Here is a 20,688-nt window from a genome sequence, read left to right as displayed (position 1 = left end):
TCCACCACCATTTCCTGGTTCTTGAATCTTCCCTTAGGTGCCTGGGGCAAGACACTAACTGCTCAATGCCTCAGAGCATCAGCTTCCCTTCCACCCCAGATGCCTTTCCAGGTTCCAGCTCTGTGCTTCCCCCAGCACCATCAAGTCCACTCTCGTTCACTCACCCATTCAACAAACACTAGCTGAGGACCAAAAAACTGTGCGCCAGGTGCACAGGATATGGAATGAACAAAGCACAGCCCACACCCTCAGGTTCACAGACTAGTGGGGAGAAAACACATCATCAGCTGTTTCCAAAAGTGTGGTATACACAGAAATGGGGCATGGAGGGGGGTCTGGGGACCCCAAAGGAAGGTCACCACAGTTTGGGGTGTCCTAGTTGGCTCCCTGGAGGTGTCATTTGAATTTTCCTAAAGGATGAGAAATTAGTGGGGCACATGTGGCAGCAGAATCCAGCGGAGGCAGAAGCATGGCAGGTTTGGGTCTTGTGAGCAGTTTGGGGACAAGTTACAGAGCTGACACTGGGGTCTTGGTGGGGCCAGATCACACAGGACACTGAATTCAAGTGAGGATGCCTCAGCTCTATCTTGTAAACAGTGAGGAGTCACTTCAGGGCAGATGCTGGGTCAGATTTGTGATTGTAAATGGAGGATGTTGGGGACACAAAAGTCTGGATTTAGTAGGCTACTGAAAGAACAAAAATATGAGAAGGGCAGGGAGGATGGAGAGGAGGGGATGGATCCTCCAAATATTTAGGAAACAGAATTGATGGTGCCAGGATGCAGAAGTGGGGGGAAGGAGGCAGGGTGATGCTCAGGATTCCAGCTGGGTGATGGGGTCCAGGGGAGACAACCCTGGGTGATGGGTGGGACAGGAAATGTTGGTTCCAAGATAAGGAAACCAAGTCTCCAATAAGTGAAACACACAGGACGTGGGTTGGGGCTAAGTACCACGTAAGTGTCACTGGTTGCCCACAGGAGGACTTCTGAGCCCATGGGGCCCCAACAGCACCCTCTTTGCTCCTGTGGGGAGGCTGCCAGGCTTCGAATCTGTACACTTAAGCCAGCTCCAAAACTTAGCTGCTGTTATCAGAATCTCCTTCCATCATAACAGGACTTATTCACCTCTAAGGCCCTGGCTTTCTAAAATCTGTAAAGTGGGGAGGCTAGAAGTAATGGAAACCAAGGCCTGGTTCATAAGGCTTGGAATCTTGCCAGTCTGGGGGTGGGGGGGTCCTCTGGTTGTCATCCCTGAGTCTCCCTTGCTGGTGCTCCAGGGCTCAGCACAGGCATCCCCTGACCCCCTCGTCTTTGCTCAGTCCCTAGAACAGCACTTCTCAAGCTTTAATATGCATAGAAATCACATGTAGACTTTGTTATAACATAGATTTCTATTAACCAGGTCTGGGGACGGGCCTGAGATTCAGCGCTTCTACTCAGCTCCCAGATGATGCTGATGCTGCTGGTCCATGGACCACACTCTGAGAAGCCCCGTCTCTTGGCTTTGCAAACTTTCTCCAAGCTAATGACTCCCAAATTTATCTTTCCAGTCCAGATCTCTCCCTAGAACTTCAACTTCTAATTTTCCATTTGGATTTTTTTTTTTTTTTTTTTTTTTGAGACAGAGTTTTACTCTTGTTGCCCAGGCTGGAGTGCAATGGTGCGATCTCAGCTCAGCTCACCGCAACCTCGGCCTCCTGGGTTCAAGTGATTCTCCTGCCTCAGCCTCCCAAGTAGGCATGCGCCACCACGCTTGGCTAATTTTGTATTTTTTTTTATTTAGTAGAGACGGGGTTTCTCCACGTTGGTCAGGCTGGTCTCGAACTCTCGACCTCAGGTTATCCACCTGCCTCAGCCTCCCAAAGTGCTGGGATTACAGGCATGAGCCACCATGCCCTGCCATTTGGATATTTAAAAGTTACTTTTCAGAGAGCTCTAAAAATTTTCCTCAAATCTACTCCTCTCCAATGCTTCCCCCAAAACTCTTTCCCCTAAAATCTAGAAAATATCCTTGAATCTCCTGTTTCTCTTATCCTCTGCATGCAAACTGCCAGCAAGTGCTATCTACTTTACCTCCAGAGCATATCCTGACCCCATCCACTCCATCCCTATCTCCACTCCACCACCCTAGTCCAAGCCACCTCATCTCTTGCCTGGGCTACTGCAGTAGCCACCAACCTGGTCACCCTGCTTCCCTCCTGCCTCCCCACCTCACTGCAAATTATCTACAGAGCAGCTGGAATGATCTTTTATTTTTTTGAGACAGTCTCGCTCTGTTGCCGGTGGTGTGATCGTGGTTCACTGCAACCTCTGCCTCCCAGGTTCAAGCAATTCTCATGCCACAGCCTTGCGAGTTGCTGGGACTACAGGCGTGCACCACCACCCCCAGCTAATTTTTGTATTTTTAGTAGGGAGAGTTTCGCCATGCTAGCCAGGCTGGTCTTGAGCTCCTGACCTCAAGTGATCTGCCTGCCTTGGCCTCCCAAAGTGGTGGGATAACAGGTGTGAACCACCGCATCTGGCCCAGAGGGATCTTTTAAAAATGTGAATCAAATCATGATCAAATCATGTCACTTTCCTGCCTAAATTATTTTAGGAGCTTGCACCTCACTCAGAATTAAACACACACTTAATCCTGGCCTACAATGCCTAGCACAACTAGTTTCTGCCTCCTCTCCCGCCTCATCTTGGGCGAACGCCTGGCTCTGGGGGTCACAGCTACATCAGCCTCCTCTCATCCCTGAGCACACCAAGCCTGTTTCCCCCTCATGGACTTTGTCCTTTCTGCCCTCTGCCTCCCAGTCTTGGCTGACCCCTTCTCACCATTCAGATCTCAGCTCCTGGGTTACCTCCCCAGAATGGCCTTCCCTGACCACCCAATTTCTCACCCAAGTTTAATTCCGCACATGTCTTCTCAGTAGCTGACCTTGGCTTGTTAAGTGTCCATCTCCCCTACTGGGAGGTAAGACCCCTGGACACAATGGCCTTGTTCTGTACCTGGTTCATCAGCATCCAGTACAGGGCCAGAATGGATGCTCAGAAAAATACTGCATGAGAAAATGTCATTCCCCAACTTGAGCCTGTTTCCCCATCTATAAAACAGGGATACACTTTGGGAGGCCGAGATGGGCGGATCACGAGGTCAGGAGATCGAGACCATCCTGGCTAACACGGTGAAACCCCGTCTCTACTAAAAAAAACAAAAAACTAGCCGGGCGAGGTGGCGGGCGCCTGTAGTCCCAGCTACTCGGGAGGCTGAGGCAGGAGAATGGCGTAAACCCAGGAGGCGGAGCTTGCAGTGAGCTGAGATCCGGCCACTGCACTCCAGCCTGGGCGATAGCGAGACTCCGTCTCAAAAAAAAAAAAAAAAAAAAAAAAAACAGGGATAATACAGAGCATCTCACAGGGTCAAGATTAAATGAGATATTCATGTGAGGCCCAGGCATAGTACCTGGCACTTGGTCACCAGTGGCTAGTAACACTGTTATCAATACCATAATGGAATCCCCTGGCAGGGACGCGTGGGCCAGACCAGCAGGATTCCCACACACTCCCCAGATGACCTGGTTCCAAGCAGCTGGGCTAATTGGCCCTGGCCCATTTTCTGTCACTGCCAATGTCTTCAACATCCAATAGCAGAGAGAGGGTAAATTCAGGGATGAACAGTGGAGGAGAGCATGCTTCAACTCAACAGTTTATTAGAAAGGCCATGGACAGATGAACCCTGAGTAACCAGCAGAGGAAGAAATGAAAAAAGCCCCTGTCCCTCATGGCCCACCCACTGGCCTCCCGTGAACTCTGTCCTGTTGCCAACCCCAAAAGAAGTCAGCCAAAAAGTGCTTTCCACATCCTCTCTCTGGGGCTGCCCAGCCTGACCACAGGGGATCCACTGGTGGGGCCGAGGTGGATGCTGGTGCCTGAAGCTGGAAGCCAGCAGGGCATGAGTCCCCTCCTGTAGCAGGAAGTGGTTCTAGAACTCCCAGCAGAACAGAACGGAAAAGGAGCTGACTGGGGATAGAATGAGTTCTAATAACCAGCCAGAGGCTCTGAGAGAGGTGACACTGGACTGTCTCGGAGCTGTGTGCAGATGGCTACAGATGGCCAATCGTGGGGGTCCCCAGGGTGGGATCCCAAAGCTGCTCTAAAGAGTCTCAGAGAGCCTCAGTGTGACTCAGTTCCCCTCCTTGGGCCGCAATGGCTGTTTCTGCTCCCAGAAAGGCAAATGGATCTTGTAAAAATCCATGGTGGTTGATGCCATTTTTTCCATAAAAAAAGAGTTTGTACAGTGAATCGCTTTCCACCAGCAGAGCCTGAGCCGAGAAGAGTCCATCCTGGGGAAGGAGAAGGCACTTCTCACACCCTCACTAGGGGTGTTCTGGGCTGGCGGCTTCCCCGGCCCCTCGGGTTCCAGCTCCCTCTGGCCCTGTGGCTCCGGCCTGCTCTCCCTCTGGGAAGCATGCTGCCTCCGTCAAGCTAGCACTGCCCTGCGGCCTGAATGCCCTGGTGCCTCACAGGGTGGTGGATGGCAACTTCCTCACTCGCCGCTGGGCCAGGATGGATGACTCGATGGGCTTCAGCTGGGGGGTGGGCTTGGAGCTGTTGAGTGCCGAGTATGTGGCAGCCATGGCTCCCTGAAAGAGAAGCGGGGAGGTCAGTTCATAATGGTGGGAGATGTAGTGGGGAGGGGATGCATGCCCCAAGGGTAGGCCAGCCCCGCTCAGTGTTCCACAGCCCACTGTTTTCTGTTTTGTTTTATTTTTGTTTTTAGACAGGCAAGGTTGGAGTGCAGTGGCACGATCTTGGCTCATCGCAACTTCCACCTCCTGGGTTCAAGCGATTCTCCTGCCTCAGCCTCCCAAGTAGCTGGGATTACAGGTACCCGCTACTACGCCCAGCTAATTTTTGTATTTTTAGTAGAGACAGCGTTTCACCATGTTGGCCAGGCTGGTCTTGAACTCCTGACTTCAGGTGATCCACCTGCCTCAGCCTCCCAAAGTGCTGGGATGTTACAGGCACCTGCCACTGCACCAGGCTAATTTTTGTATTTTTAGTAGAGATGGGGTTTCACCATCTTGGCCAGGCTGGTCTTGAACTCCTGACTTCAAGTGATCCACCCGCCTTGGCCTCCCAAAATGCTGGGATTACAGGCGTGAGCCACCGCGCCCAGCCCCATAGCCCACTGTTTTGTTTTTTGTTTGTTTGTTTGTTTTTTGAGATGGAGTCACTTTGTCACCCAGAGTAGAGCGCAGTGGCACAATCTTGGCTCACTACAACCTCCGCCCCCTGGGTTCAAGCGATTCTCCTGCCTCAGCCTCCTGAATGCTGGGATTACAGGAGCCTGCCACCACGCCTGGCTAATTTTTGTATTTTTAGTAGAGATGGCATTTCACCATGTTGGTCAGGCTGGTCTTGAACTCCTGACCTCGTGATCCACCCTCCTCGGCCTCCCAAAGTGCTGGGATTACAGGCGTGAGCCACCGCGCCCAGCCTAGCCCACTGTTAATCCAGCCTCAGTGGTCCTTTATGGTCATGGGTCCAACCCCCTTAAGACTGGAGGGTTCAGAGGTCAGCAGCTGTGTCTTCCAGAGGACTGGGGGCCATGAATGCACCGTGACACTGTAGTGTGTTAAGCTCTCTGACAGCAGGGCTGTGTCTTCTTCTCCTATGTTCCACCTCATGGTGCTCCGTACAGACATGGAATTGCCTGGCTCTGCCACAAGTCCCTGACCGTGCCACCTTGGGCTGACCCCCTAGATGCCCAGCAGCCCAAGGGTGGCCATACCTTCACAAGCTGTAGGTCCTGGTGGGACAGCTGGCTTTGGGGAAGCTTGTCTTTCTGGGTGACCCATGGATGCTGCAGAACCTGCTTAGCTGTGAGGCGCTGGTGGGGATCCACGTGTAGCATCTTGGACACCAGGTCCTGGGGACACAGTGGGCAAGGGGGTGGTGGGAGGGCTGCAGGGGAGCAGGCCCCTAATGGGACACAGGAGGGTAACCATCTTCTGCTAGCTCCCGCCTGAACCCTTGCAGCAGCCCCTGGGATCCATTCTCCACTCTGCTCCAGGGCTCCCCGCACATAGTCAAGGTTCCTGTCTCTGGGCCTTCGCTGCTCTAGGCCCTTTGTCCTGGAACACCCTTCCATTTCTCCTTTGCCTTCAAAAAGCCATGTGGGAAGGTGGGAAAAGCCTCAGGTTTGGGCTCAGATAGATCAGGTTCAAAACCTGCCTTTTGCACTCATCAAGTGAGTGCCTTGGGCAAGTTTCTTAAACTCTCTGAGCCTCAGTTTCCCTGCTGAGAAATAGGAATAACCACTCCCTGCCTCGCAGGTTGATGTGAGGTGGCCGTACAGAGAGGGTTCAACTCTGTCTGGCATACAGGTTCCCAATAACCAAACACTGTTGCTAATACTGAAAGCTCACATGCGACTTCCTCCAAGGAGGCTCTGCGTGGCATGGCCAATTGCTCTACTCTGTGTCTCCACGGTCCACACCCTTGGCCAAGAGGGTCGGCCTATCTGTGCCTCCAGGCATCTCTGCTCCTTGTGTGCAAACTAGGTAGCATCCCTCACTACACTAGGCTTCCACAAGGCCCGGACCGATGATGCAGCCCTGGGCCCAGAATGAGAAGGGCCAATAAATGATCACCAAGTTACCCCAAGGTGCGGGGATGGTGGTGGTCTGCCTGGGAATCTTCCACTTGGAGAAATACAGCACCAGGGATTTGTGGAACATCCACTTGGAGAAATGAGGCTGTTCATGAACTGCTGAAAAGCCCTGGGATGGGACCCTGCCTCCCTCCTCCAAATAAGCCCACACAGGTAGTACAGACTCACCTTGGCTGTCTCTGAAACTGTGTTCCAGTTTCCCCCACTGAGGGTAAACTTCCCACTGCCGATCCGGGTTAGGATTTCCTCTGGTGTGTCACTGGGACCATTGGCAAATGGAGTGTACCTGCAGAAAAGCCCCCACGGACTGGGTACAGACTCTGGCCTCCATCCTGGAGCTGGGGGAGACTGTCTCCCCCTCAGATGGGGTACTCCCAAGGTAGAGCTCCCAGAGGCAGGAGCAAGTCTCTATTTCCAGACCATCCTGAGTCAGAGCTGGCTGAGCCATTCCTATCAGACAAGCACCGCCCAGCCCTAGACTGGGGAAGGGTCCAGGCCAGGGGCACTCACCCCGCCAGCATGGTGTAGAGCAGAATGCCCAGGCTCCAGATGTCACAGCCTTCATCATAACCCTGGCGCTTCAGCACCTGGCAACAGGGCAGGGGAGGTGGTCAGTCTGGGGGGCAGTAGAAAGTCACCACAGATGTTTCCTGCTACTCCCCTCAAGGGCAGGACAAGGGTCCCAGGCACAGGCTAGATCTCCCCTTGCCAGCTGGGCCAAGGTCACAGAGACTCGAGTCCTGGCCAATGTGGGGCCTCTAGGAGGGGGCACAAGGCCTCCAGTTCCCCCTCACTCTTACAGCTGAGGAGGCCGCGCCACTCACCTCCGGCGCCACGAAGTTGGCTGTGTAGCAAGGTGTCATGAGGAGCCCATTCTCAGCCCGCAGCTGTTTGGCAAAACCAAAGTCACAGATGCGCAGGCACTCGGGATTCCCGGACTCGTCCACATACAGGATGTTGCTGGGCTTCAGGTCCCTGTGCACAACCTACGGGCAGGGGCTGGGGTCAGTTCTCAGTGTGGGGAGGTGGCCAGTGGCCCAGGTCAGCTGCCAGGGATGAGAAAGTTACCCAGACAGGACGAGTGCACAGACCTGGCATCCAAGAGAAGGGGAAGGGGCTGAAATGAGGATCTTATTGCTGCTGCTACTGACTCTGTATAGGTGTCCACAGGTAGCTCTAAGTTAACCTGTCCAAAACTGAACTCCCAGTTCTCCCCTAAAACCTACTCATCACATTATCTTACCTTGTGGCAACTCCATCCTTCCTACTACTTAGGTCAAAATCTTAAAAGTCTTTTTTTTTTTTTTTTTTTTTGAGACAGTCTCCCTCTATCGCGCAGGCTGGAGTGCAGTGGCACAATCCCAGCTCACCGCAGCCTCTGCCTCCCAAGCTCAAGCAATTCTCCTGCCTCAGCCTCTCAAGTAGCTGGGATTACAGGCACCCACTGCCATACCTGGCTGATTTTTGTATTTTTAGTAGAGATGGGGTTTCACCATGTTGGCCAGGCTGGTCTCAAACTCCTGACCTCAAGTGATCTGCCCGCCTCAGCCTCCCAAAGTGCTAGGATTACAGGTGTGAGCCACCATGCCCGGCCCTATTTTCCTTATCTTTAGAATCTAAGGATACACTGCTTTACTTTTATTTGTAGCATTTCCCTACTTAACATAATATTTAATTTGCTTTCTGAGTCTGCCCACTAGAATGTAAGCTCCATGAGTGTTTTGCTCACTGCTGTATCCCAGCACTCAAACTAGCTCCTAGTACATGTCAGGTATTCAATAAATATCTGTTGAATGAATGGATGAATGACACTGCTGAGGCCATAAGCAAACGGCTATCTTCTGGGGCCATTTGCTCATCTGTAACTTGAGGGAGCTGAACCACCCCACAGTTCATTCTTCTCCTCCTCCCACTCTGTAAGGCTTTGTTTTGTTTTGTTTTGTTATGTTTTGTTGTGAGACAGGGTCTGTGTTGCCCAGGCTGGAGTACAGCAGCATGATTCATGGCTCACTGCAGCCTCAACCTCTGAGCTCAAGTGATCCTCCCACCTCAACCTCCCGAGTAGCTGGGACTAGAGGCGTGTGCCACCACACTCAGCTAATTTTTAAAACACTTTTTGCAGAGACAGGGTCTCGCTATGTTGCCCAGGCTGTTCTTGAACACCTGGGCTCAAGTGATCCTCCTGCCTGGGCCTCTCAAAGTGCTGGGATTACAGGTGTGAGTAACTGTGCCTGGCCTGTACAGTTCCATTCATAGTCAATCCTCTATCAATTACCAATACTTCTCAGATCTCTAACCCTAGTCCAGAACTTTCCTGAGTCTTGGCTCATAAATCCAGCTGCCTACCACACGGCAACCACTGGATGTTCCACAGAGCCTCAAACTCAAACACATCCCACACTAAACTCCTCATGTTCTCATCTTCCTGCTCCTCCTCCCCTAAGCTAATGTCCAGAAACCTCCCTGGGCGTTGTCAAAAAACCGTTGAAGGCTCCCTACCTGCAACATAAAGTCCAAAGTCCCTACCCTGACATGGGAGGCACAGCCATCATCTGTACCAGCCTCACTGTCCACTGCATCCCTCAGGTCCCCTGAGTTCAGGCCACCAGGGGCTCCTTCGGTAACGATCATAACCCTACGTCTGTGGAATGCCCGTTCACCTTCAGCACCCAGTGCACGGCCTAGCACAGAGCAAATGCTAAGTGAATTTTGTGCAATGAATGAACAAATCACACCTCTGAAACACAGAGACAGACACCTTGAAGGTTAGATTAGTAGAGTTTTGCAGGCTAGTTGGTTTTATTCAGATAGTCCTTTCATAGTCTCAGTTGATCCCCAAGCCCTCCAGCAGTGCCTGTGGAGCCCATGGAGAAGGTAGATATGGCCCAGTACAGTCCACCTCCATAGGGAGAAGAGTGCCAGGTAGATGAGGGGGAAAGGGCCACACTGTTAGGGTGGCCCCAGCAATGCACTGTATCCAAGCCTCGGAGAAAGTCCTGTGGGCTCTCTCCTTCAAACACGATCATATGGCCCACAGCACAAGGCCAGGCCCCCAGGAATGTGGACTCTTCCTAGAGGTCAGGGATGCTCAGCTTGGCTGAGGACACCAGCTACGCAAGTAAACTCCCAGTTTACAAAGAACGTTACCAGTCATGATCTCACTGGAGCCACCCACTGCACCTCGGTGGGTGGACAGGAATTACTAGCTCCATTCTACAGAGGAGAAAACCAAGGCTCTGAGAGGACAATTTTCTTTTTCTTTTTGAGATGGAGTCTCGCCAGCGGGATAATCTTGACTCACTGCAACCTCCATCTCCTGGGTTCAAGCAATTCTCATGTCTCAGCTTCCCAGGTAGCTGGAATTACAGGTGTGCACCACCATGCCTGGCTAATTTTTGTATTATAGAGACAGGGTTTCACCCTGTTGGTTAGGCTGGTTTTAAACTCTGGCCTCAAGTGATCTTCCCACCATGGCCTCCTAAAGTGCTGGGATTACAGGTGTGAGCTACTACATCCGGCCTGAGAGGACAACTAACTTGCATGCAAGTTAGAGGCAGAGGCAAGACCAGAACCCAGTTCTGACCTTAATTCCATAGTCTTTCCAGTTTAGTGTGGCACACATGACACTACTGGGACACAGGGATATGGAAGTTGACCTTTTTTTTAATTAATTTTTTTGAGATGGAGTTTCGCTTTTGTTGCCCAGGCTGGAGTGCAATGGCGTGATCTCAGCTCAGTGTAACCTCTGCCTCCCAGGCTCAAGCAATTCTCCTGCCTCAGCCTCCCGAGGAGCTGGGATTACAGGCATCTGCTACCATGCCCAGCTAATTCTTTGTATTTTTAGTAGAGACGGGGTTTCATCATGTTGGCCAGGCTGGTCTCGAACTCCTGACCTCAGGCAATCCACCTACCTCAGCCTCCCAAAGTGCTGGGATTACAGGTTTGAGCTACCACACCCGGCTCAAGTTGTTGATCTTTTTTCCTACCCTAATACAACATAGAGAAACTACAAATTCCTATAGGAAACTGTCTCACCACTGCCTGTGGTAGAATAGTAGGGATGGTGAGTAGGGGAGGGGAAGCACAGCTTTAAAAAGCCCCACAGGTGATTCTGATACCTGACCCTCAGGAGTGTATGTGGCAGGAGGAAAAGTATAGTCTCACATCTCACTGCACAGAAAATCAACGTGTTGGGCAAGTAATGAGTGAAGCCAGGCAGAGCGGGAACCTCCAAGCAGTTCGCAGAGGGCAGTGGCTACCTGGCTCTGCAGCTGACAGTCGCTACACAGCAACTCGGACCCAGTGTTTTTAGAAGCAGCCAAATTACCAAAGCCTTACTAAACCACACCTCAAATCAAAAAACACTCCTTATCTTGCAGGCCAAACAAAATATATGTGTAGGCTGAATGCAGGCACTGGAGCAATAGGCCGTGACCTCCAGGAGAGTTGGGATTCCAGTCACAGGAAGGAGTCGGGCAGGCCAGGGTGTGAATCCTGGCTTTACCATCCACTCATGGCTGTGTGGTTTTGGGCACGACATTTAACATCTTTAGCCCTCAGTTTCCTCACTTGTAAAATGGGGCTGATAATAGTATTCAACCCCAGGCTTATAGGGAAGGACAGGAATATTTAGCAAGGGGCTTGGGAAATGACAGACATCACAGTAACCCCAGAACTGCCTTGGACTGAACCCGTCTACCATGCTGGATGTTAAGACAGAGTGACTGCTTGTGAAGAAGCACTAGAGACCAGGCCGGGTACCATGGCTCACGCCTGTAATCCCAGCACTTTGGGAGGCCGAGGCAGCAGATCACGAGGTTGGGAGTTTAAGACCAGCCTGACAACATGGAGAAACCCCGTCTCTACCAAAAAATACAAAAGTTAGCCGGGTGTGGTCGCACGCGCCCGTAGTCCCCAGCTAGTCAGGAGGCCGAGGCAGGACAATCACCTGAACCTGGGAGATGGAGGTTGCAGTGAGCCGAGACCGTGCCATTGCATTCCAACCTGGGCAACAGAGCGAGACTCATCTCAAAAACAAACAAACAAAACCTAGAGACCAGATGCTGTCCAAAGCAGCATAGGCTCTGGGCTGGGTGCAGTGGCTCACACCTGTAATCTCAGCAGTTTGGGAGGCTGAGGTGGGAGAATTGCTTGAGCCCAGGAGTTTGAGGCCAACCTGGGCAACATGGTGAGACCCCATCTCTACAAAAAAAAATTTAAAAATTAGCCAGGTGTGGTGGCACACCTGTAGTCCCAAATATGCGGGCTGCAGGTTGCTGAGGAGGGAGGATCACTTGAGCCTGGGAGGTCAAGGCTGCAGTGAGCCATGATCACGCCACTGTACTCCAGCTGGGGTGACAGAGTGAGACGCTGTCTCAAAAAAAAAAAAAAAAAAAAGTTAATATGTAAAGTGCACAGAACCCTGCCTGACCCGTGGAAAGTGGCACGTGGCATTAGCTACCACCAGCAGCAGTGGCAGCAACATCTTCAGGAGCAGCGTGAGAAGATGTGCATTTAGGCACCTGTGACTGGCCAAACAAGAGGCGAAGTTGTTCTAAGTGAATCATCTGGTTAAAGGGAGAAACCCTCTCTATTATAGAGTCCACAACCTTATAGAAACAACATAGAGGGAGACTGGCGACTTACGAAGACTCCATGTATTAAATTATGAACTCCTGCCACGTAAGATGCAAAGGAAAGACAACCAATTTTTAAAAATGGACAAAAGACTTGAAGAGGCATTTCATAAAAGAGGTTGTCCGAATGGCAATAAACATTTGAAGAGGTCCTCAACTTCATTAATCATCAGAAAAATGCAAATTAAAACTACAATGAGCTGGGTACAGTGGTTCACCGTCTACAATCCCAGCACCTTGGGAGTCCCAGGCGGGTGGATCACGAGCTCAGGAGATTGAGACCATCCTGGCTAACATGGTGAAACCCCATCTCTACTAAAAATACAAAAAATTAGCCGGGCATGGTGGCGGGCGCCTGTAGCTCCACCTATTCGGGAGGCTGAGGCAGGAGAATGGCGTGCCGTGAACTCGGGAGGTGGAGCTTTTAGTGAGCTGAGATCACGCCACTGTACTAAAGCCTGGGCGAGCGAGACTCTGTCTCAAAACAAACAAACAAACAAACAAACAAAATTAGCTGGTTGTGGTGGCAGGCACCTATAATCCCAGCTACTTGGGAGGCTGAGACAGGAGAATTGCTTTAACCTGGGAGGCAGAGGTTGCAGTGAGCCAAGACCATGCCATTGCACTCCAGCCTGGGCAAGAAGAGCAAAAATAAATAGATAAATAAAAATAAAAAATAAAATAAATTAAAAAACGGGCAAAATGAACCTATTAGAATTTAGCTTAGGATGGTTATCCTCAGGTGGGGGCCTCTAAGGGAACTGGAAATGCTTTGTTTATTGATCTGGGTACTGGTTACACAGGTGTATTCACTTTTTGAAAATTTATTGACTTGTCCGTCATGATTTGTGCACTTCTCAGTGTTTACGCAATGCTTCAATACAAATACAATATTCAAACAAACAGGGGTCCCGGTGGACCCTGCTGCCTGGTCATCCCCTTCCCATCCCTCAGCTCCTGTGGGATTCCCAGCTTACAGACCGCAGCTACTGCTGTCAACAAAGCAACCCAGAGCATCCCCTCCAAATATGTCAACAAGAAGAGCTTCCCATTCCTCATCACCTGCCCCGGTATTAGCAAAGAGCCAGAAACTTTGGAGACACACACACACTCCCAGCTTCGGGAAGGAGACAACTTCCTCCAACAACATCCTCACCAAGTGGTTATCTATACTTGGAGCTTTGCACATCCCTGGCAGAAGGGGCTCACTGTCTCTGGAGGCAGCTCCCCTCTTCAGAAAGTTCTTCCTTACTTTGAGCTTCAGGTGACCCATGAGTACACTGGCTTGCCTGTCTTCTAAACCTTCTTAAGTTTAATGAGTACTCACTTAAGAACAAAACAGAAAAAGGAAACACGCTCTCTGACTTGACATGTTTAAATATTAGTCTATTGCACTGGCATTTCAAAAACCAAAGCCACTTCAAACATGACCATTAAAAGCACAGGGGGTAACCAAATTGGAGCTTTGGTTAAGAGGTGAAATTCTTTTTTACGGAATTTCCCCTAAAACATTAGACATAATCAGGCATCGCCACTTTCGCAACCCTAATGAAATACTCGACTCAGGCAAGATTCTGAAAGGATGAAACCATTCGATGAGGATCTTTACAATAAGGAGATGGGACAGCTACCACCTGCCATGGTTAAAGGCGGGCAGCGTGACACTGTGCTCGTGGATGTGATGCACTGAAGTGTACCTCCATAGATTGGATGACCTCGGCCTTCTTTTATTTTTATTTTTATTTTTTATTTGAGACAGGGTTTTGCTCTGTCATCCAGACTGGAGTGCAGTGGTGTGATTTCAGCTCACTGCAACCTCTGCCTCCCAGGTTCAAGCGATTCTCGTGCCTCAGTCACCAGAGTAGCTGGGATTACAGGCATGTGCCACCATGCCCGGCTAATTTCCATATTTTTGGTAGAGATGGGGTTTCACCATATTGGCCAGAGTGGTCTTAAACTCCTGTCCTCAAGTGATCTGCCCACCTTGGCCTCCCAAAGCGCTGCGATTACAGGCAGGAGCCACCATGCTCGGCCCAACCTTACCATCTGGACCTCATTCCCATCCCCCCAAAAAAGCCGAAGCTAATAATGATGTTAGAGCAACTTGCAGTTTACAGGAAATATAAACAATGGAGAAATAATGTAAATGATCCAGAAGGCAGCCGACAGACAAATTCAGAACACGAGACATTCCACAGAACTCATATTCAACATGTCGGTGGCATAAAAAAGGGAGGTCTAACTGTGGAGGCGACATGGGTGTACACATTTAACAAAATTCATCAAAATGTACCCTTGAAATCTACTCTATGCAAATTTTCCTCCAGTTTAAAAAAAAGAAAAGAGGCTGGGTAAGGTGGCTTACGCCTGTAATCCCAGCACTTTGAGAGGCCAAGGTGGGCAAATCACTTGAGCTCAGGAGTTCAAGACCAGCCTGGGCAACAAAGCAAAACCCCATCTCTACAAAAAATACAAAATTAGCCAGGTGTGGTGGTGCGTGCCTGTGGTCCCCGCTATTTGGGAGGCTGAAGTGGGAGGATCGCTTGAGCCCAAGGAGGTCAAGGCTGCAGTGAACTGTGATTGTGTCACTGCATTCCAGCCTAGGCAACAGAGTGAGACTCTGTCTCAAAAAAAAAGGGGAGAGATTTACCAACTGAATGAAATGTGTGGAACTTACAGGTATTCTGATTTCAATAAACCAGTCAAAAAAGACATTTTTGAAAGGACAATAGGGAGCCAGGCATGGTGGCTCACACCTGTAATCCCAGCACTTTGGGAGGCCGAGGTGGGCGGACCACCTGAGGTCAGGAGTTTGAGACCAGCCTGGCCAACATGGTGAAACCCCGTTTCTACTAAAAATACAAAAAATTAGCCAGGCATTCTGACAGGCATCTGTAATCCTAACTACTCGGGAGGCTGAGGCAGGAGAGTCACTTGAACCTGGGAGGCAGATATTGCAGTGAACCAAGATCATGCCATTGCATTTCAGCCTGGGTGACAAGAGCGAGACTTCATCTCCAACAATTAAAAACAAAAACAAAAACAAAAAAAACCAGGACAATACGGGAAATGTGTCTATGGACTGGGTACTATGTGAAAACAAGTTAATAACCTCATACACCAAGACCTGGACTCAGCTAGGTGGATTCAGAGCCTGCATTCTTTTTTTTTTTTTTCTCGAGAGATCGCTCTATCGCCCAGGCTGGAGTGCAGTGGCGCGATCTTGGCTCACTGCAAGCTCCGCCTCCCGGGTTCACGCCATTCTCCTGCCTCAGTCTCCCGAGTAGCTGGGACCACAGGCGCCCATCACCACGCCCAGCTAATTTTTTTGTATTTTTAGTAGAGACGGGGTTTCACCGTGTTAGTCAGGATGGTCTTGATCTCCTGACCTCGTGATCCGCCCGCCTCAGCCTCCCAAAGTGCTGAGATTACAGGCGTGAGCCACCGCGCCTGGCCCAGAGCCTACATTCTTAACCCCCATGTTGTCTGATCAGATGTACCCTAAAACATCACCTCATGCAGAGAAAAAGTAATGCTACTGTTTTGGGCTTTAATCCACTGTAATGAACTTTCCTACCTCACCATCATCTAGTGCTCACCTGCCTTGTGCAGTAATAAAGGCCAAACTCTGCCATTTGGACCTACACCTCTTCTGTAGTTCCCTGCTACGTTTCCAGCAGAATTTCCTCCTGCATCCATTTCCTCTGCCTTAGCAACTGAACCCATAGTCGAATTCACCTCCCTGAAGCCTTGCACCTCCCCCATGGTGACCCTGCTGCTTCCTAACTCAAAACCCACTCCCCACCTAAATTCTTCAGTCTGAAATTCTTCCATTCTTCCCTGGCTATGTAATCTTGAGCAAATGAACTTTCATCTCTGAGCTCTGGTCTTCTTACCTGTGAAGTGGGACCAGTAACAGCATCTATCTCAGAGTTGTTGTGAAAACCAATTGAGATAATGTAAGGAAACTTTATCTTATTTATGTATTTATTTATTTATTAGATGGAGTTTCGCTCTATTGCCCAGGCTGGAGTGCGATGGTGTGATCTTGGCTCACTGCAACCTCCACCTCCCAGGTTCAAGTCATTCTCCTGCCTCAGCCTCCCAAGTAGCTGAGATTACAGGCGCCTGCCACCAAACCCGGCTAATTTTTTTGTATTTTAGTAGAGACCGGGTTTCACCATGTTGGCCAGGCTGGTGTCAAACTCCTGACCTCAAGTGATCCACCTGCGTTGGCCTCCCAAGGTGCTGGGATTACAGGCATGAGCCACTGCGCCTGGCCTGGAAACTTCATCTTATGCTAAACCTTACCATGGTGACTGGCACACAGTAGATACTGAATAACTTTCCATACCTTCCCTTTCACGATTGACCACATCTCTCCCTCCCTCCTTTACACGCATCCCCCGACCCAGCCTAGTCTTCCCTCAATTTGGCTAGCTGGAGGTTGCCATTCCTGGGCCAGCATGTGGTTCATGTGCTCTGCTGATGGTATGACCCTTGGCATCCCCCTACCGCCTCCCTGAATCCAGACTCACCCCCTGTGAGTGCAGATACTCCACAGTTTTGCCGATGGTGTGCAGGACGAAGCTGGCCTCCCGCTCCGAGAAGAACTTCTGCCGCAGGATCTTGTCCAGCAGCTCCCCACCCCGCATCAGCTCTGTCACCAGGTACACGTGTTTGCCATCATCGTACACCTGCCGAAGACCTCACCATCAGGCTCTTCTCCCCAGTGCCAGGCCTGGGCCCCCTGGTCAGCAGCGCCCCAGAGCAGGGAAGAATGACATGAGCCTTAGGCAGGTATTCTGCTCGCTCTTCAGTGGCCCCGCCTTCCCCAAAAGGAGGATGCTGACACTGGTCCCCTGATAGGCAAGAACGTCCTCAGAAAATGCCTGAGTCTGAAGGAGGGCCCTTGGGGTATGGGCAGACTGGAGGGACCAAGGGACCTCTTTCCCCTCCACATGACCACTGGAAAGAGGATGAGAAGTCAAAGGAATGGCAACCCTGAGACAAATCCTGGAGAGTCGAGTTCCTGGTCCCCACCCCACTCACATCTTTCAGAGTAATGATGTTGGGGTGCTGGCCGTACCGCAGAAGAATCTCAATCTCTTCTGAAGGATCCCGCTTGCTCTTATCAATGACCTGAAGAAAGTGGGTGCATGTGGCAGTGTCAGGGTGACAGGCTCCAGGGTCCTTCCCTGCCATGGAGCAGGCCTGGAGGTCTCGGCCACACAATCTTTCATACATCTGCAGAGCTCAGGCACCACCCCTCCCCAACAGACGGGGACCTGCCCCCGGCCCGGCAGCCTTGGCTGAGACGTGGTCAGGAGGCCCACCTTGACAGCATACTCCATGTTGGTGGCCTTGTGGACACAGCGCTTGCACACAGAGTAGGAGCCCACACCAATCGTCTCCTTTACCACGTAGCCGTCGCTAAAAACCAGGTTCTTCCCATGGAGTTGCTGTAGGAGACCAAAAATTGTGGCTGACCCCTGGCTCCAGAGTGCTAAGGGTCATCTCCCAGCATTCAAGGTCTTGGCTCAGTAGAGACAGCACCGGGGAAGGGCCAGGAGACTTGGGGTAGAGTGTTGGCCATGTGACTGCAGGTGACAGCCTGCCCCTCTCTGGGCCTCAGTTTTCTACTCTATATGTTGGGCATACTCGCTGGCTCCCAGCCTGCCTGGACTGCAGCCTGTGGTCAGAGGGCAGTGTAGGGAGTGGGCAAGAGGGTCACAACACACATGGAGAGGACTTTAGTTCTGAAAAGCCTGGGCAGGCCTGGGAGGGACACAGGAGCCCTGAGCTGAGTTCCAGCTGTGCCACTAAGTATGGCTTTGAGTGACTTGCCTCCCCTTTCTGGGGTGTCACAGCTCAACTCAGGGGGTGTCTCAAGGTTCTGGGACATTAGCCATAGCAATGCTGAATGGTGCTTAGTGTGTGCTGCGTGCCAGGCAGTATTCTAAGCACTTTCATCAGGTGACTACATGCCCCGCAGCCAGCCCTGGCTTGCGCCTGCGGTCCTTGCATCCAGTCTGATTTAATATTTGTCCTGGATAAAGATGTCCCAGTTTGGAAAATAAATTACATAGTCACCTTAACTTTATTTTTTATTTATTTATTTTTTGAGATAGAGTCTTGCGCTGTTACTAGGCTGGAGTGCAGTGGTGCATTCTCGGCTCACTGCAACCTCTGCCTCCCGGGTTCAAGCAATTCTCGTGTCTCAGCCTCCCAAGTAGCTGGGACTATAGGCACATGCCAACACGCCCGTCAGATTTTTGTAGTTTTAGAGATGGGGTTTCACCATGTTGGCCAGACGGGTCTGTTTAAATTCCTGCCTCAAGCAATCCATCCTCCTCGACCTCCCAAAGTGCTGGGATTACAGGCATGAGCCACCGTGCCCAGCCCACTTTAACTTTACATGTATTAACTCTAATAATCCTCATAATAGCTCTATGGAGGAAGATTCTATCATTTCCCCATTTACAGATAAGGAAACTGAGGCACCAGGAAGGGAAGTATCTCATCTAAAGTCCATTATCTGGTCGGGTGCTCATGTCTGTAATCTCAGCACTTTGGGAGGCTGAGGTGGGTGGATCACTTGACGTCAGGAGTTTGACACCTAGCCAACATGGTAAAATCCCGTCTCTACTAAAAATACAACAACAACAAAATTAGCTGGGTGTGGTGGTGTACATCTGTAGTCCCAGCTATTCGGGAGGCTGAGGCAGGAGAACTGCTTGAACCTGGGAGGTGGAGGCTGCAGTGAGCTGAGATTGTGCCACTGCACTCCAGCCTGGGCAACAGAGCAAGACTACGTCTCAAAAACAAACAAAAAAAACCCCAACGTCCATTATCTTGTGAATCTGGAACCCATGCAATGAGCTCCACAGTCTACATTCTTGCCTCTCAACCTGAAACTTTCATGAGGCAGTGGAAGTGTACAAATGGGGAACAAGTGTGAAGAGATACAAGTTCTTCGCTACCCTTATGCCAGAGACACGACAGTCACTCTGCACCACCACCCTGGGCACCCCCTGGCACGTACCCAGACCCTGCTCTGTGCTGGGAAATGTATAGCCATATCATCATCCAATTATCAGGGCCACAGTGTGAGGTGGGCCTTACTGTCCCTGTTTTATGTTGGAGACCCTACGGGTCCCACAGTGGCACGAGGGTATGAACCCGGTTCTGTCCAACTCAGAGCCTGTATTCACAGCCATTCTTTAGAAAAGGATAACGGAGCAGCAGCCCCCTGCCCCCCTCACCTGTACCACCGAGTGCAGGGGTGCCTGCGGGGCGCGAGGCTTGCCGTCGTCCTCCATCAGGCCAGTGGCCACGAAGCTGAAGCCCCGGAACAGCTGATGGGCCCCAGCGCTAGGGGGGATGCCTGGGGAATCTGTAGGGGCGGGAGGGGAATGTGAGGGTACCTGAGGAGGTCCCTTCGACCCTGAGGCAGCCCAGCAAAGGGGGAGCACAGGGCCTCAGACCTGCCTCAGGGGCTGGCCATGGCGGGAGCCTGCAGAGGGCCTGTCCATCCCAGGCCTTAGCCCGACTGCTCATATGTGTTTAGACCAGTCCAGTCCTGATGCATGAGGAACATTAAAGACTCTCACATCCACTTCCATCCCAGGCCAAGACAGTTCATCCCTTCCTGGATGCTCCCTCCCCAGCTTCTCCGTCTTACATCAGCCCCTTCAGGTCCATCTCTGCACAGTAGCCAAAGGGAAGGTTCCAACCACAAATCTGCCACCCTGCCCGCACCTTTCAAAGGTGCCCCTCTGCCTTCAGGAGTAAGCCCAGCTTCTGAGTCTGGCAATGGAGGGCCTTGTGATCCTCCTCTTCTCTCTCTCCACACCACAGCTGAGCCACGTTGGACTTCCCAGATCCTTAAAGGGGTCTCTGAGCCCTTGCACACACTGTTCCCTTTAACTAGATAATCCATTGCTTGCCTATCCTTCAAGACTCAGCTCACTCGCTCCCTCCTCTGAGAAGCCTTGCCTCATGCTGCTTCTCTGGCCCCTGACTCCTACAAAGCTGCACCTGTCACACTGCCCAGCGGACTGCTTAGAGAACTGCTGTCCCTGTCATCAGAGGTGTGCAAGTACAGTGAGAAAAGCACCCCATCGTGGATCACTTGAGGTTAGGAGTTCCAGACCAGCTTGGCCAACATGGTGAAACCCCGTCTCTACTAAAAATACAAAAATTGGCCAGGCGGGGTGGCTCAAGCCTGTAATCCTAGCACTTTGGGAGGCCAAGAAGGGCGGATCACGAGGTCAGGAGATCGAGACCATCCTGGCTAACACGGTGAAACCCCGTCTCTACTAAAAAAAAAAATACAAAAAACTAGCCAGGCGAGGTGGCGGGCGCCTGTAGTCCCAGCTACCAGGGA

The 20,688-nt window shown here is 51.2% G+C and overlaps 1 protein-coding gene across 5 annotated transcripts in view; it reads right to left on the bottom strand.

The window, feature by feature from the left end:
* Positions 1-3,680: 3,680 nt before the first annotated feature.
* RPS6KA1 (ribosomal protein S6 kinase A1) overlaps positions 3,681-20,688 on the bottom strand; it is a 45,590-nt gene continuing 28,582 nt past the window's right edge. For 4 of the 5 annotated variants that reach the window (XM_003891392.4, XM_009202614.4, XM_003891391.5 and 1 more), the window contains 9 exons: positions 19,565-19,695; positions 17,636-17,761; positions 17,352-17,441; positions 16,838-16,996; positions 7,488-7,649; positions 7,174-7,250; positions 6,832-6,949; positions 5,782-5,919; positions 3,681-4,630 (listed from right to left, as the gene is read on the bottom strand). In XM_003891392.4, the coding sequence (XP_003891441.1) occupies positions 4,508-4,630; positions 5,782-5,919; positions 6,832-6,949; positions 7,174-7,250; positions 7,488-7,649; positions 16,838-16,996; positions 17,352-17,441; positions 17,636-17,761; positions 19,565-19,695 (1,124 nt within the window). In that variant the 3' untranslated portion in view covers positions 3,681-4,507. The remainder of the gene's footprint in view (positions 4,631-5,781; positions 5,920-6,831; positions 6,950-7,173; positions 7,251-7,487; positions 7,650-16,837; positions 16,997-17,351; positions 17,442-17,635; positions 17,762-19,564; positions 19,696-20,688) is intronic. The other variant, XM_021938068.2, reaches the window with a different exon arrangement.

The sequence above is a fragment of the Papio anubis genome, chromosome 1 (assembly GCF_008728515.1).
Source record: "Papio anubis isolate 15944 chromosome 1, Panubis1.0, whole genome shotgun sequence".
Lineage (NCBI taxonomy): Eukaryota > Metazoa > Chordata > Mammalia > Primates > Cercopithecidae > Papio > Papio anubis.
This window is presented reverse-complemented; position numbering and strand designations above follow the sequence as displayed.